Source organism: Maylandia zebra, linkage group LG2 (genome assembly GCF_041146795.1).
Source record: "Maylandia zebra isolate NMK-2024a linkage group LG2, Mzebra_GT3a, whole genome shotgun sequence".
NCBI classification, from domain to species: Eukaryota; Metazoa; Chordata; class Actinopteri; order Cichliformes; family Cichlidae; genus Maylandia; species Maylandia zebra.
The window spans coordinates 48,135,021-48,148,253 of NC_135168.1; the positions used below are offsets into that span (position 1 = coordinate 48,135,021).

The 13,233-nt window shown below is 40.8% G+C and overlaps 1 protein-coding gene across 6 annotated transcripts in view; it reads right to left on the reverse strand.

Annotated features, from left to right (window-relative positions):
• Window positions 1-10,218, reverse strand: part of atp8a1 (ATPase phospholipid transporting 8A1) — a 108,995-nt gene extending 98,777 nt beyond the window's left edge. For all 6 annotated transcript variants that reach the window (XR_013093789.1, XM_076875819.1, XM_014412626.3 and 3 more), the window contains exon 1: window positions 9,836-10,218. Coding sequence is in view for 5 of the 6 variants with exons in the window: in XM_076875819.1 (XP_076731934.1) it covers window positions 9,836-9,884 (49 nt within the window). In the remaining variant the exon portion in view is untranslated. The remainder of the gene's footprint in view (window positions 1-9,835) is intronic.
• Window positions 10,219-13,233: the final 3,015 nt, after the last annotated feature.

Below are 13,233 nucleotides of genomic sequence, written 5' to 3' on the forward strand. Positions count from 1 at the left end.
GAGGAGAAGAGCTGGAGGGGAATATAGATACTGCCTCAATCTAAGCAACAGCAACATCCATAAGTCGCTTATCAGATCACAATGCTGTAACCGGCACTCACAACAACAACAGGGCAGCTGCAGATTTAATCCCCCCTCCCTGTTTGGCTCCGTCTGGCTCCTCATAGGCTCAGGAGGGCTACAGTAGGGCGGATAGTGCAGGGACAACAGAGGCAGCTGGGGCTTGCACTGACATCAGAGGGCTGGCCCTGCTCGGCTTAGCGAGGATCTGCAGAGAGAGAAACCTTTCCACTGTGTATGACTTTATGAATGATAAAAGAGAGAGGCATATGCCATGAAATTTAAAGGAATGGACACAGGAAACAGACTTTGTGAATGTCAGTCACTCAGTTACAGTATTCTTCAAGGACACATCTAAAACCTGCAGAACACCGGCCCTCAAGGCCTGGAGTTCCCCACCCCTGATTTAGACCTTCACTGAACAACCGCTAGCAAATAACCAAAGTTATATTCAGGCATTTGACAATAAACCAATATCACAATGAATAACTGTAAAATGTTAACACACACAGGTTAAACGTTTTTCCTTTTTGTCATCTCTGCAAGCAATAAAACAGTTATTTGGAGAGTCTAGACTTATACTTTGGAAAGACTTAAATTTCAGTGGCCAATGCATAAAGAATGCATTTACAGTAGGGTCTCCAACTAAATATGATAACAATCTAACCACCATTTGCTGGTGGGTAGATATGCCTATTATACTCGTTGTTGATTAAGGCGGAAACAAAAAGGTTTTCACTCTTGTTGCTGATTTTGTGTGCCATCTCTCTCTCTTTGCTGTATTAAGCAAAGTGTGAACATTAACACACTAACAAGCTCAAAATGGCTGTCCGTGTAAGCATGAGTGGGCCACTTATTTAGGAAATTCAAAAAAGAGTGTGTCGATGCCTTTTTTGTGGTATTTCTGGCTATTTGACAAATAAACGGTGTCGTATGCTTGAGTAACTCAACTTGAACTCAATTAAATGGTTAAAAACATGACAGCCTGTTCTTTAGGGGCGGATGCCAAAACTTAATGGTAAACAGTGAAAGCATAAACCTAATATTTCCTTTTGTAGTCTGATCAATTGTAAGGGCTAAAACACTTTACATATTCTTAACTAGAGCTCTTCTGTACTTCAACCTTTTGGTTTTTTGCAAGAACAGGAACAACAAGCTGTAATGGGATCTGGCAAGTTTTGGCTCATGTTAATGTTGCAAAACCAGATGGATTAGTCGACAGCTGTAGTGTCATGGGTCGTATGTCAGGTTTAATGGGACACTCCTTAAAGATAAACAACGTGAATGGCTGCTTATTACGACTCTCAGCGCAGTTAGCATTATCCAAAGACACACTTTAAGCTTTGTGTTCACAGACTGAATGTGATTTCAGGGGCCCAAACATGAAAGTTGAACAAATGTAAAATCAATCTTAAATTTTAATGAAACTCCTACAAAATAATGAGACATTTAGTTCATGGCTCAGATTTTAAAACAGGCAACAACAACCACACAATTTCTGCCACATGTTCTCTAAAAATAGCTTTAATCTACAAATGGCTGAGTAATGACAACTAATCTGTGCCAGTGTTCCAGCGCTGCCATTTGACCTGATGTGACATGTTTGATGTGCCAGTGAGATGGGCCTAAACCGGCACCTCCATCATCGAGTGCACAGAGTAAGTCACGCATGTCCAAAACATATCAACTGTTCTCAGTCTGACTGAGGAAATGATAACGTAGGTAGATGCAAGTTATTGTCTGTTATTTATTCACATCTCACTGCTTTTATTAAATTCATGAAACGATGACTTCATGCATTATTCGCACCACAGTCCAATAATATGAGCAGTGATTGTCTTTGGGCTGATTTCAAGGATAACCTTGATGGATCCGTCAGATGCATTATAAAACAGTACATTTTTACATATACTTTTAAAACTGACCATAAATGTGCAAATGCATGACTGTGACCTAGCTGAACGTAAACCTAGCTGAGACGGGATCATTGTCGTATAATGAACGCGCTCTCGGGGATGGGAGGAGGGTGTGGGGGATGGTTGAGCGGGGCGCAAGGGCAGCGAGAATTTCATCTTCCCAGCCACTGATGGTGTTGCTTTCCTGTGGAGTGCCCGCTGACACCTCTTCATCTGACCTCGTCATCCCACTGTGACACTGTCACACTGGCTGTCTCCTGGCACACGCACGCTAGCTGCAATTTTCCTGCTGTTTCAGCTGAGTGTGCATCACACTTTCACACACCGGGGGCACAAAATTCTGCTCAGCAGCAAAAACTTACGATGACAGAAAAACAGACACAGTTTATGGGTTCTTCTTCTTTTTTTCCTTTTTTTAGGTATCTGAGATTATTTCATGTTTCAGGATTTGCTGCCCATCTATAGCTGATGGAAAAATTGAGACGAATGGAGGATCTCTACAAGCATAAATTTACAATGCAGGCTTGCAGTGGGTTGTAAATAAGACTCAACCAGGATGTCAGCTAACCTGCTCATCAAATGATCTAATCAATTTCAGCAGATGGTTCGATTAGGGACCATAAAATCAAGGATTTAGTGGCTTTTACACTGAATCCAAGTTGGTCTTATAATTGAACCTATTGTGCTTTTTTATTATTTTTAGTCATACAAATACTATTACGGTGGTGGACGTTCACATCAAAAATGACCATTTTCAAATTATGAGGTCAGTGTATGTGCAAGTAATCCCTGTCATCTAAAGTACACAGCTGTGAGCACAGAAGCTCCACCCACCTGCTGTTTAAAGTCAGTAGCTTGGTGAACAGAGGCTTTAATTTTAGAATAAGATGAGAAGATAAATAAACATTATTTTGGTCTATCACACCAAGGTACTCTGACAGAGTCCAAGGGTAATATAAGCACAAAACATTAAACTAAATATTTAGTTTGGTCAGTACTGCATTGATTTTTGCTTTTAAAATGCACAACTGAGTTTATTGAATTTTTCTACCTGAATAAAGACCGTCACATTCACATGTTTCTATGCCAAGTAGAAAAAACACTAGTTTACTGCATTGCATAGAGCCACGGTTTTGATAGCCTTCACACCAAAATCATGATCATGAGTTTCCCTTGCCTGACATCAACATAACAACAAATATAGCAAACAGTACAACAGTCTGCGTCTCTGCATGAAGACCCAACTCTAAGTTCTTAGTCTCTGAATCTATCTCTTAGTGGGAACATGCATTTGCACGTTCCTCCTCACGGTGACCTGCCACATCCACTTTGCCTTGCAGACAGAGAGGAATCATTGAGGTGAGGGAAATTGAGTATCTGAAGAAACACATATTAGGCTGGCTGCAGGTTAGTGATGGAGGCAGGACGTGAAGTGGAAAATGGAGAACGGGATGTGTCCCGTGAAGTCACATAGGGTAGAGAAGCCAGAGGGAACTTGATATGACACACCAGCAAACCCAGGAAGGGGATTTAGTGGCGTGTTGTGCCACATTATTATCAGCCAGTGATTCACCAGGCACACTGGCAGCTTTCAATCCCTCCAGTCTCCCTCCCCATGCTATTACAACTATTCAGACAGACCGAGGTTCAGCTAGTCTTATTAAAATGCTACAGGGCGCACAGCCTGCTCCACATATGCTTGAAAAAAATGTGGATAATGCCAGTGAGGTAGAGATAGCTTGATTATAGAAGAAGTAGGCTATAATGTCTCACTCTTACCTAGTAGTTACTAAGGTAATGAGAGTTGAAGAACTATTATTCTCCTTCTCCCCCCAAAATTTTGATGAGTTACTTGACTCACAGCTTTGGGGAAATCCCCACAAAACTTACATCAGCTCATCCACGTCTTCATGTTTTACAGTTTTTGCACTTTGATTTTTTCCTGGAAATGTTACCATCAGTGATCACATCACTCTGAATTCTGAGCCTGGAACACATTAAAAAAAAGGTTTATGTTTGTTTTGCTAAAAAAACAAAATACAACAAAAACAACCACAAAATCACCTTTTGTTCTGTGTGTGTGATAAATACCTTGAAACGAATGCTGAATTTCACCTACTAACATTTCAAATGAGCATTTTTACTTGGGAAGCTCCTGCCACTCGCGGCGAATTTAATGAAAAAATTCCTGACTGCACGTTGCTGGAAGTGGATGATGTAAACATCTTCAGAATGTCAACATACTGACAAATGGCTCAAATAAAAAAGAGGCAGCAGAACTGCCAAAAACCCTTTAAAGACCAAAAAAATACACCATGAAATGCACAGCAGTGGCTGCAGTGGACACTTCTTATTGTTTCTAACACCTGATTTCACTTCACCTCTTTGTATGTTAAAACTTCGCACCTCTGCACAGCTGGTCGAGAAACCAACAGCACAAGCAGGAGTGGCCCACAGACCAGCTGTACAACTTTGTGCACTGCCTCCGTCTGACAACAAACCGTCAGCGAACCTGCTACTTCTGCTGGACCATAAATCTTGGTTAAGGCCTGATTTAGACTTCTGCTGTGAATCTTTGTAGAGCCTACCAAGTGGCCGATGTCACTACCGGCATTTATGCTTGTGCGTGGTGCATTATGTGTTACCTTGTGGTCATGTCCCAGCATTTTATACGCAGTGCCAGCCGATAGAAACTCACTTCTGGGTCTCCATTCTTTGTTGTGGTCCCCCCCCCCCCCAGAGTCTTTCAATTTTTTCCACTCCTTTGTACATTCCCTCACATCCATTCAGACAGTTTTGGCAATGTTCCTACAGGATGTTGCTGACTTCTAAGGATGCCAGGCTCCTTATATTGAGACAATCGTTGTTCTTGTCTTTCCAACAAATATAAAAAATATTGAGAAAGTAGCAGGAGATGCACAGGAGGAATTGCTAGTACTGAAAATGGCAATCACTATGGTTACAGGCTGCATCAACATGACATGCAGTTACATTTCTACAGCGGTAAAGGTCAGGTTACATCGTAGGGTTTCAGAGGGGTTTGTGCTAACAACATAGTTTCGTGACAGATTTTCCGCTGAAACATAAATATTCAGTAAACCTCATAATGGTTGAACCTGTGGTTGTGTATCGGGGTCAGTGCGTGGAGTCAGAGGCCATTCAAACAGCAGCTGTGAACCCATTCAGCACACCTTAATAGCCTTAGAATTGATGCTTTATTATACAAATATCAAAGTTTTGATGACCATCGAGCTTTACAGGAAGCTTTGTTCGACCTTCAAAATAAAAGCTCCAACAAATTTTGTGCTGCCCCTCATGGGCACTACATGATGCTGGATTTTCTGAGATTTTAAGACAAAAGCTCATAAATAATAAAATTACATTTTGATGAATGTTTTTAGCTGTCTCTTCCATAGACACAGATTTATTATTGACATGGTTATTAACACTAAACAAATTAGGAAAGAACTTGAAAGTAAATCCTCACAAATATTAATGTCACTTATCTGGGCTTATAGAAAGTGCTGGCTTTTCTATATATAATTAAGTATTCCCTGGCTGCCTTGCCAGTGGCTGTCTGTCTCTGTAGAATCATACATTAAACGTGCTGATAAGCACTAATGTCACCTGCATCCCAACTGTCTTAGATAAGGTTGTTTTGGCAACACACGAGGAACAGGCTGGCAGGGATCTCGGATGTTTCCACAGCACAGCGGAGAAGAGTGACAAGGAGTGGGGCTGCACGTGGTGGCCAAGACTGGCGAGTGTGCAGCACAGAGGGGGCTGACGGACAGGCTGCTGATGGATTAGGTGGTAAGCCTGGCAGAGGGCTGCCCTTTCTAGATGGAAGCCTGCCTGATGCACAGTGGTGATTAAAATATAAAACTGAAGGGTGGGGAGTGTGCTCAGGCTCTCATAAAAACAACTGAAAGAAACGCTGCTGAGCAGACGCATGACTGAGCAAAACAGTGGAAGTGGATATGGAGCCATGAGGCTGGAAAATACTTGATCCAAGAGCAGCAGCAGCACAGGCCATCAACCTGGAAGCACGGAAGGTGATCCAATCCAACACTGAGATGGATGCTTGAAAGAAATTTCCCCCGAAGCAGGCGGATAAGAGTGTACACAAAGCCAAGTGAAGTGAAAGCTCGCACACAAGAATTTCACTCACATGTACTGTACCAATGTACCTGCACATGTGATGTGACAATAAAAGTGATTTGATTTGATTTGATTTGAAAAGCTTAATTGTTTGCTCTTTGTAACCTAAAAAGGTGGTGTAATGGTGACAGCAATAGCTGCTGCATAATTCATCTGTTTGTTCCTCTGACTGCAGCAGGCTCCGCATTGGTCAACACTTTTATACAGTCTCGTCGTATTTAATTATTTAGATTTCTACCACTATAATGCACAAGCTCGTCAGCGAAAATCCATCATTTCTGTTGTGCTGCGCAGGATGACAAATTGCGTTACAGTTACCAGCCCTCAAGTGGCATTTTAGGACCAACAGACAAAACTACCGCCAAGCAAATCACCTTTCAGCAAGAGGATATTCAAATTCCAGTCTGAGAGCTATTACAGTTTTACTTTTTATTTGTATTTTCTTTAGAGTTTTTAATTTGCTTTTCAGTTAGTTTCCAGGGTGGAGTTGCTCATATCTGCAAACCCACTCTTTTTTGAAAATGTTCAGTTTCAGTTAGTTTCAGTGCAACATTTTGTGAAGGACGCTGACTCAAAGTCACATCGTTTTTAGTTCGATTTTTGTTATCGGCGGTCGTCTTTTGCTTTGTAAGCAGTCGTGAATTTATATTTACTTAATTGTAACTGTCTGCCCCAAATCTGCTTGTTAAGGCTGACATCATTAGCCAGGCCTAAACGTTCCTTCAGTTCAGCAAACAAACACTGAGGCCCTGTATCCAAAGCCTTCCATCTCCATTAAAATGATTAGTGTGTGTGTTCTCATAAGTGTTACAATAAGGTGTATGTCCAGGCATCCATGAAAAAGAGGATTTTTGCGGTTTAGAAAAGTTTCAAGTTGACACTGTGTTGGATTGACAGTTAAAAACTAAAAATGATATGCAATGTTCTCACTTAAGTATTTCTAACAAACTGGAATTTACAACACCGCTGTACCTTTGGATGTAAACAAAGACGTCCAAAGGGCTGGCTGGCATACAGTAATGCGCTACCTTATGTCTAACTACTGAGTAATACACTTTAGTACAAGCAATGTGTAATATGAGGGTGAAATTGTTCTCAATAGAAGTGCATGCAATTCCCCAGAGACAAATCTAATGATGTTGGAAGGAAGGAAGGAAGGAAAGAAGGAAGGAAGGAAGGAAGCTGTGGAAAACGAACAAAGCTTCAGCCAAGAGAACATCTGAGATGAACCTATCAGTAGCAAGAGGTTAGTCATTCGTATGTTGCTGCACAGGGCTGATCATAAGCTTAATGCAAGCTGAAAGCGATTCTTTCCTGAAGTGTTCCAATATTAGGTGTCTGAGGCTGGAGTGTACGGAGTGAGTTTTTATAAATGTAGCCTGAAGACATGCTACACTTGAACAATGCTTATAAGAAGGTGTAGAGGTTGAAACTGACAACCAAACATTGTTCAAGGGGCTAAAAAGTAAAATAAAATAGAAAATAAAAGATAAAAATCAAGCAAAACAGACGAGAGCCTCATCCAACGAAGGAGACTCTTGAACCCAAACACAGTCATGACAAATCTCTGAACAAGCAAATAACCTCTACGATTCAAGACCATCTGTTGGGAGTATGGACTGGCATACAGTGTGTGGACCGATTACTTCCAGTGCAGCTTTGTATCTGGATAGTGGAGAGACACTCAATAATTAAATCTTCAGAAAACCATTAGGAAAAGATGCTTTCTTTCCCAATATTACCCCCAGTGTATTCTGCTGCAATATCGTATAATATAATTTGCTGCTTTATTAGCACGGTTTTATAGGTACACGAAACTTTGAAAGCCAAGCTTAACCATCATGAACTGATGATAACATTTCAAGAAATTCACAAGTCGATCAACGTTTTATTTAACTCATCTGTAGCATCTAAATTTTTAAGTCACATTGCTTGTATCTTTACAGCTCAGTCTATTTAGAGTCAGACTGTCAAACTCACTTTAGTTCATGGGCAACATGCAGTCCAAACTGATCTCATGTGGGCCAGAAAGGTAAAACCACCGCACAAGAAAGCGTCACTCCAAATTTTTCCCTTTCTTTGGTGTAAACAAATTAATTTTTAAAGCCTTCACCCAGGCCACAAATGGGATTTTAAAGAAACGGTGAACCCTTTAAAAACGTCTCATAGAACAAAAGGCATAATTCCGTGTTAAATATTTTTTCTAATTCAATGAGTAATCCATTCAGAAAACAGCCTGAGATATCTTAAGAAATATAAATGAAGTTTAAAACTGTATTTCGGTTTTCCACATTCATTGAGTCTAATATCAGCACATGTACCTTCACAGCAGAAAGGTACAAAACCTTCACGAACTCTACATGTTACTCAAAAGGATTAACAATGCGCTTCATCAAGAAACTGTAGTATTAAAGACTTCCACACTATGCAAAGCCAGGTAGATCCTTTGATGGTCTAGTTCTGGCCCCCCATATGCATGTTTAATGTGCTGTTAAACAAGGTCACTTTTTGAAAAAAAGGAGTGAAAAACACATTAAACTTACACCAAAACACTGCTGGTAAATTACAAAGCAGATAATATGTATAATAAGGTGGCCTAGACATTACGCAACGACTTCATCTAGATGCACACAAAAACAAATTAGAAAAGGTTCATTTTAATTCACTTTACAAGACCAGCCCGCCTGCCTTAGGGGCCAAAATTATATACTCAACAGCAATAACTCAGACTGAGATATTACCCAGACCTCTGCAGCTATAAATCAAGCCCAAGCCTTTCAAAATCAAGTGGCAACAGCGCTGCTACATTTACTGTGAAGAGAAACAGAAACTTCAGCAGGCATCATAAAAAATGGGTTTTTGTTATTGATGTCTGCAGATAAATCCAGTCAAAGCCCTGAGTAGTCAGAGGTCAATGTCAGCCTCACATGAGTGACTGCAGGGATTTAAAGACTGGCTGCAGGTGCACAAGTCTGCACACCTGCAGCAGGTAGGTAGACTTCTGTGTTTGGACTCTGCTGGAAAGACAAACACAACTTTAAGCCTAAAATGCCACTAAGTGTCCTAAAGTAAACACATCCTTTTACGAGCAATCAAATCACTTAGGTAATGCCTATGTGTCTGCATCTTCATTCCCTGCCAAACACAATAGAGATGCAGTGGAAAGTTCTTGGTGCAGGGAAGGAGTGGGGGGCCCCAGCTGAACCACAATGGCTGCATTATTAGACCCACACAGTTGTAGATGCCATTTGCTGGACACTTGTGGATACTTTGAGTAAGCTACAACTTAATCTGTTTTCTGAGATGATGGGGTGATTCCTAAGAGGTAGGATATGGCTTGTCCCGGGGTCAGGTGCAATCTTCAGCGGCTTCACTGTGACAACGCCTTTGTCTCGAAACCCCTTCTCCTCTATCACTTTCACTTTAGGCTAACTTATTATTTTTAACATTTAACTTGAAAGAGTTCTTTCCCTTGAACGTCTCATAGAAAACTTCCAAACCGCCCGACCCTCTCTTCCCTCGGGTCTTATTTACGCCTATTCGGGGGGACCGTTAATCACGGCTTTAGCTAGCGAGTTACTGCACTTCCACAGAGCTGTCGGCCGGCCTTCTAGCAAGGAAGAAGGTAATAATGTACAAGATATTTTTTCTTCGCCTGGTCTCGAAAATATAAAACAGATAAAAACATTCCTACGTACCCTCCGCCCGAGTACGAAGATCAGACATCGTTCTCTGGACGGGCGGCATCTCTCCACGCAGAGCCGGGCAACGGCACCTGTCAAGTGGCCGCGGTGTTGGTTCTGCCCCGTGTGTTCTGGCTGCTGCTCCTCAACCGTCAAAGAATTTCAAAATTACGGCTAAAAAATCAAAATCTCTCTCATGCGGATTGAGCTGATGCGTGTTCACTGCTGATGAGAGATTTACATAAGGAATTGCCAACTTTCATTTCCCGGTTGGTAACAGAACCATGCTCAGGAGCCCACCGCTTCATGCATCGCCCAGCATCTCGGTTCGCACGGCGGACTGAAGCCGTCAGACGCCCCCCTGGTATAGTAAGAGTGGACACGGACTAACCATGAACTGAAGTGAGGGGGACGTTGCCGCTTCACATTATGGACTGTACCATTTGCAGAAATAGCGGGAGGGGTTAACACATTAACATAACCGTAATTACGCCTTGGCTAGAATTAAAAGAAGTGATAGAAATAATATTTATCTGATAATATCGAGAGGCTAAAGTGCTGTACTTCAATCCCCGTCGCCCATAATCATTAAAATGCTAGATTATTGTTTTAAAATGGCCTTGAAACTGCTGGTTGGCGTAAGCACATCCCCCCTTCGCGGTAGACATACACATGTTGGGAGTTGGCTTATTAGAACAGAATCATGTTTTCGTGTATCAAACGTGCTTTGTGCACCATCAGCAAATAGAAATCACTATTTAATGGACCGGTATGCATAAAACTACAGTAGGAGATTTTGTTTTATAAAACAAAATTCATTTCCATTCATGGAAAGTCCCCGTTCATCTCTATTATCTATTTATTTATTGCAATACACGCCACTATATCTGTACATCTGTCGGTACAACTCACCTATTCAAACATAGGTGAGTATATTACAAAAAGCACATATTTTTTCCTAATTACTTCTTGGTTTTCATTGCTGTTGTTAATGTGTCACTTCTCAGATAAGCGTAATTCATAGCACAGTGGTTATTATTTAATAAGTATAAATCGTGGCAAATAAAGATGAACACTGAATACTGACATTTTGAGAAAGAGAGTTGGTTACAAAAGCACTGCCAACATTAATAGCTGGGGTTAAAGCTTACCCCCATGCCGTTAAGTATCATTTTACAAGATTACACATTGTTAGATTTTATCAGTGGTTAATATTTAACAAAAATCATGTGCTCATAAAAGTTGGTTTTCTCCTTTTACTCTTGCTTTGTTTTTCTCAATTAGAGGCACTCAAGTGACACATAAGCTTTACAGTGTCATTAATTCCATTTATGGCCATTTTATTCAATGTGTGTGATGATTTTGTGGATTTTGCTCTTGCAAAAATGACCCTAATCCTATTCAAATAGTGATGAAACACTGATATCCAGGAAGTGTTAACCTTTGAGTCGCTAAAGCAATAAAAACTGTCTTATAGTGACAGAGATAAGATGTTAATATATTGTACCACACATGTATGAAGTAAAGGACGTGTTTGAATTACTGCACTGTACTTTCCGTTAAACGCAGGAAAAAAATGCACTGATAGAGAACTGCAATCAATCTGCAAGTCACTCTGATGCTGCAACAGTTACCATTATTCACCAGCATTCAATATGTACGCACAACAAAAATACACATGGTTCATCTATACAGAGACTTTAACAAGTCCTGAGGCTTTACCTTCAGCATAATCTTTTGCAGAGAAAAAGAAACTGACAAAAATGTCTGTATGGATTGGCCACTCTGGCACACGGGTGTTGTGTCAAAACTAATGTCTCTGATCAATAGAACAGTGCATTTTTCTTTACAAGTACCCAAACTAATGAAATAAATTATCAGTCATCTCCACAATAAGCAGTTCTGGGAAGATGTAAAAATAAACTCATGCAAAAAAGCAACAAATGAAAGAGTTTTGAAGTGACAGATTGGTGAAAACACTGTCAAAAATAACAGGATCAAACAGTTGTAAACAGACTGTAGTATAAGTCACCGTGTTATTATGTGATTATTGTCTAGAGATGAGCTCAGCAGAAGATCTAATCCAGGGTGACTTACTCTAGCTCTCATCAGTGTCACTCGCCTGTCATGAATCTGCTCTAACTTGGACGATCGGGAACCTGAAATAGGACTTAAAGGACAATATACATGCAAAAGAACGAGGCTGTGCTGCCTGTCTGCTGTGCATACAGCAAATCAAAGTGGGTCCTCTTTCCCTCTGCAGTTGGAATGCAAATCACACTGGAGACAGCATTTGTACAGCACCAGCACCACTGCAGTTGCTTGAGAGAACTGCAGATACACTACAGCTGTCTGATGTCTATTTCTCACCAACAGTATTTCCACAGTTCTTTTTGTTCAGGCTGAGAGATTCAGTGCATATTTTCATCTGATCTAAAACTCTTTGATGGGAATGATTTAGGAGGCTCTCCTCCTATTTTTATCCATATTCCTGTATAAATTAAAATCACTTCACTGTGGTGGGGATTAGAGGGAAATGAGATTATACTTCTACATGTTCGGCTGCACATCTTCCACACAAAGTCTGCAGACTGTGTTCTTGGGGGGGGGGGGGGTCACCTTCAGTGGCACTGTAAGTCCTCTTCTCAGCAGGAAAAGAGGAAAAACAAAACACACAATGTTTTGCATGAGGTCAAGATGAACTGCATCCAAAATACCTGAACATCTTCACCTCCTCCTCCTCTTACTAGAGAGACACATCTCTCCCAAAGATTTCCTTTCTCTCCCCCCACTCCTAATTCAACATCAGCTCGCCACCATAGGGATTTGGCTCTGTAGCTCCCATGGTTGCTAAGCAACAGTGACAAGAAGCCTGCCTCTTCGATTATGTGCGAGTTGCTCTGGTTTTCTGTCTTATAGCACATCCAGTCCAAACAATGAATCATTCAAGCAGCCGTCCAAATTTGTACCACCGTCGAAATCTGTGTCAGTTTCAAACGGAAAGAGTGTTTTTATCCGTTTATTTATATCTTTATCAGAGTGACCTAAAAAGACTTCTTTACTCTTTTGATCAAATATAGAAGTGTAAATATACCTACAATGAGAGTGTCTGTGATCAAAATTAAAGTAAAGAATCAGTGGGACTTCAGAAAATCATAGAATTAATATTTTAAATCAGCTATAAGTTACCCACTAATTTAAATGTATTATTGCAACTAGCACGATTGCATATGGGCGCCATGGTAAACCAGCCTACAGTGAAGTAAAGGTAGATCCACTGTAGCCTAAGTGCTCTATGGAAACTGTCACCAACATGCTCTAATACAGTGGGGGAACGATTATCTGATCAGCGGCTGAATTGGTCAGTTTGCTCAACTACAAAGAAATGAGCAGTTTCTCGTTTTTATTGTAGT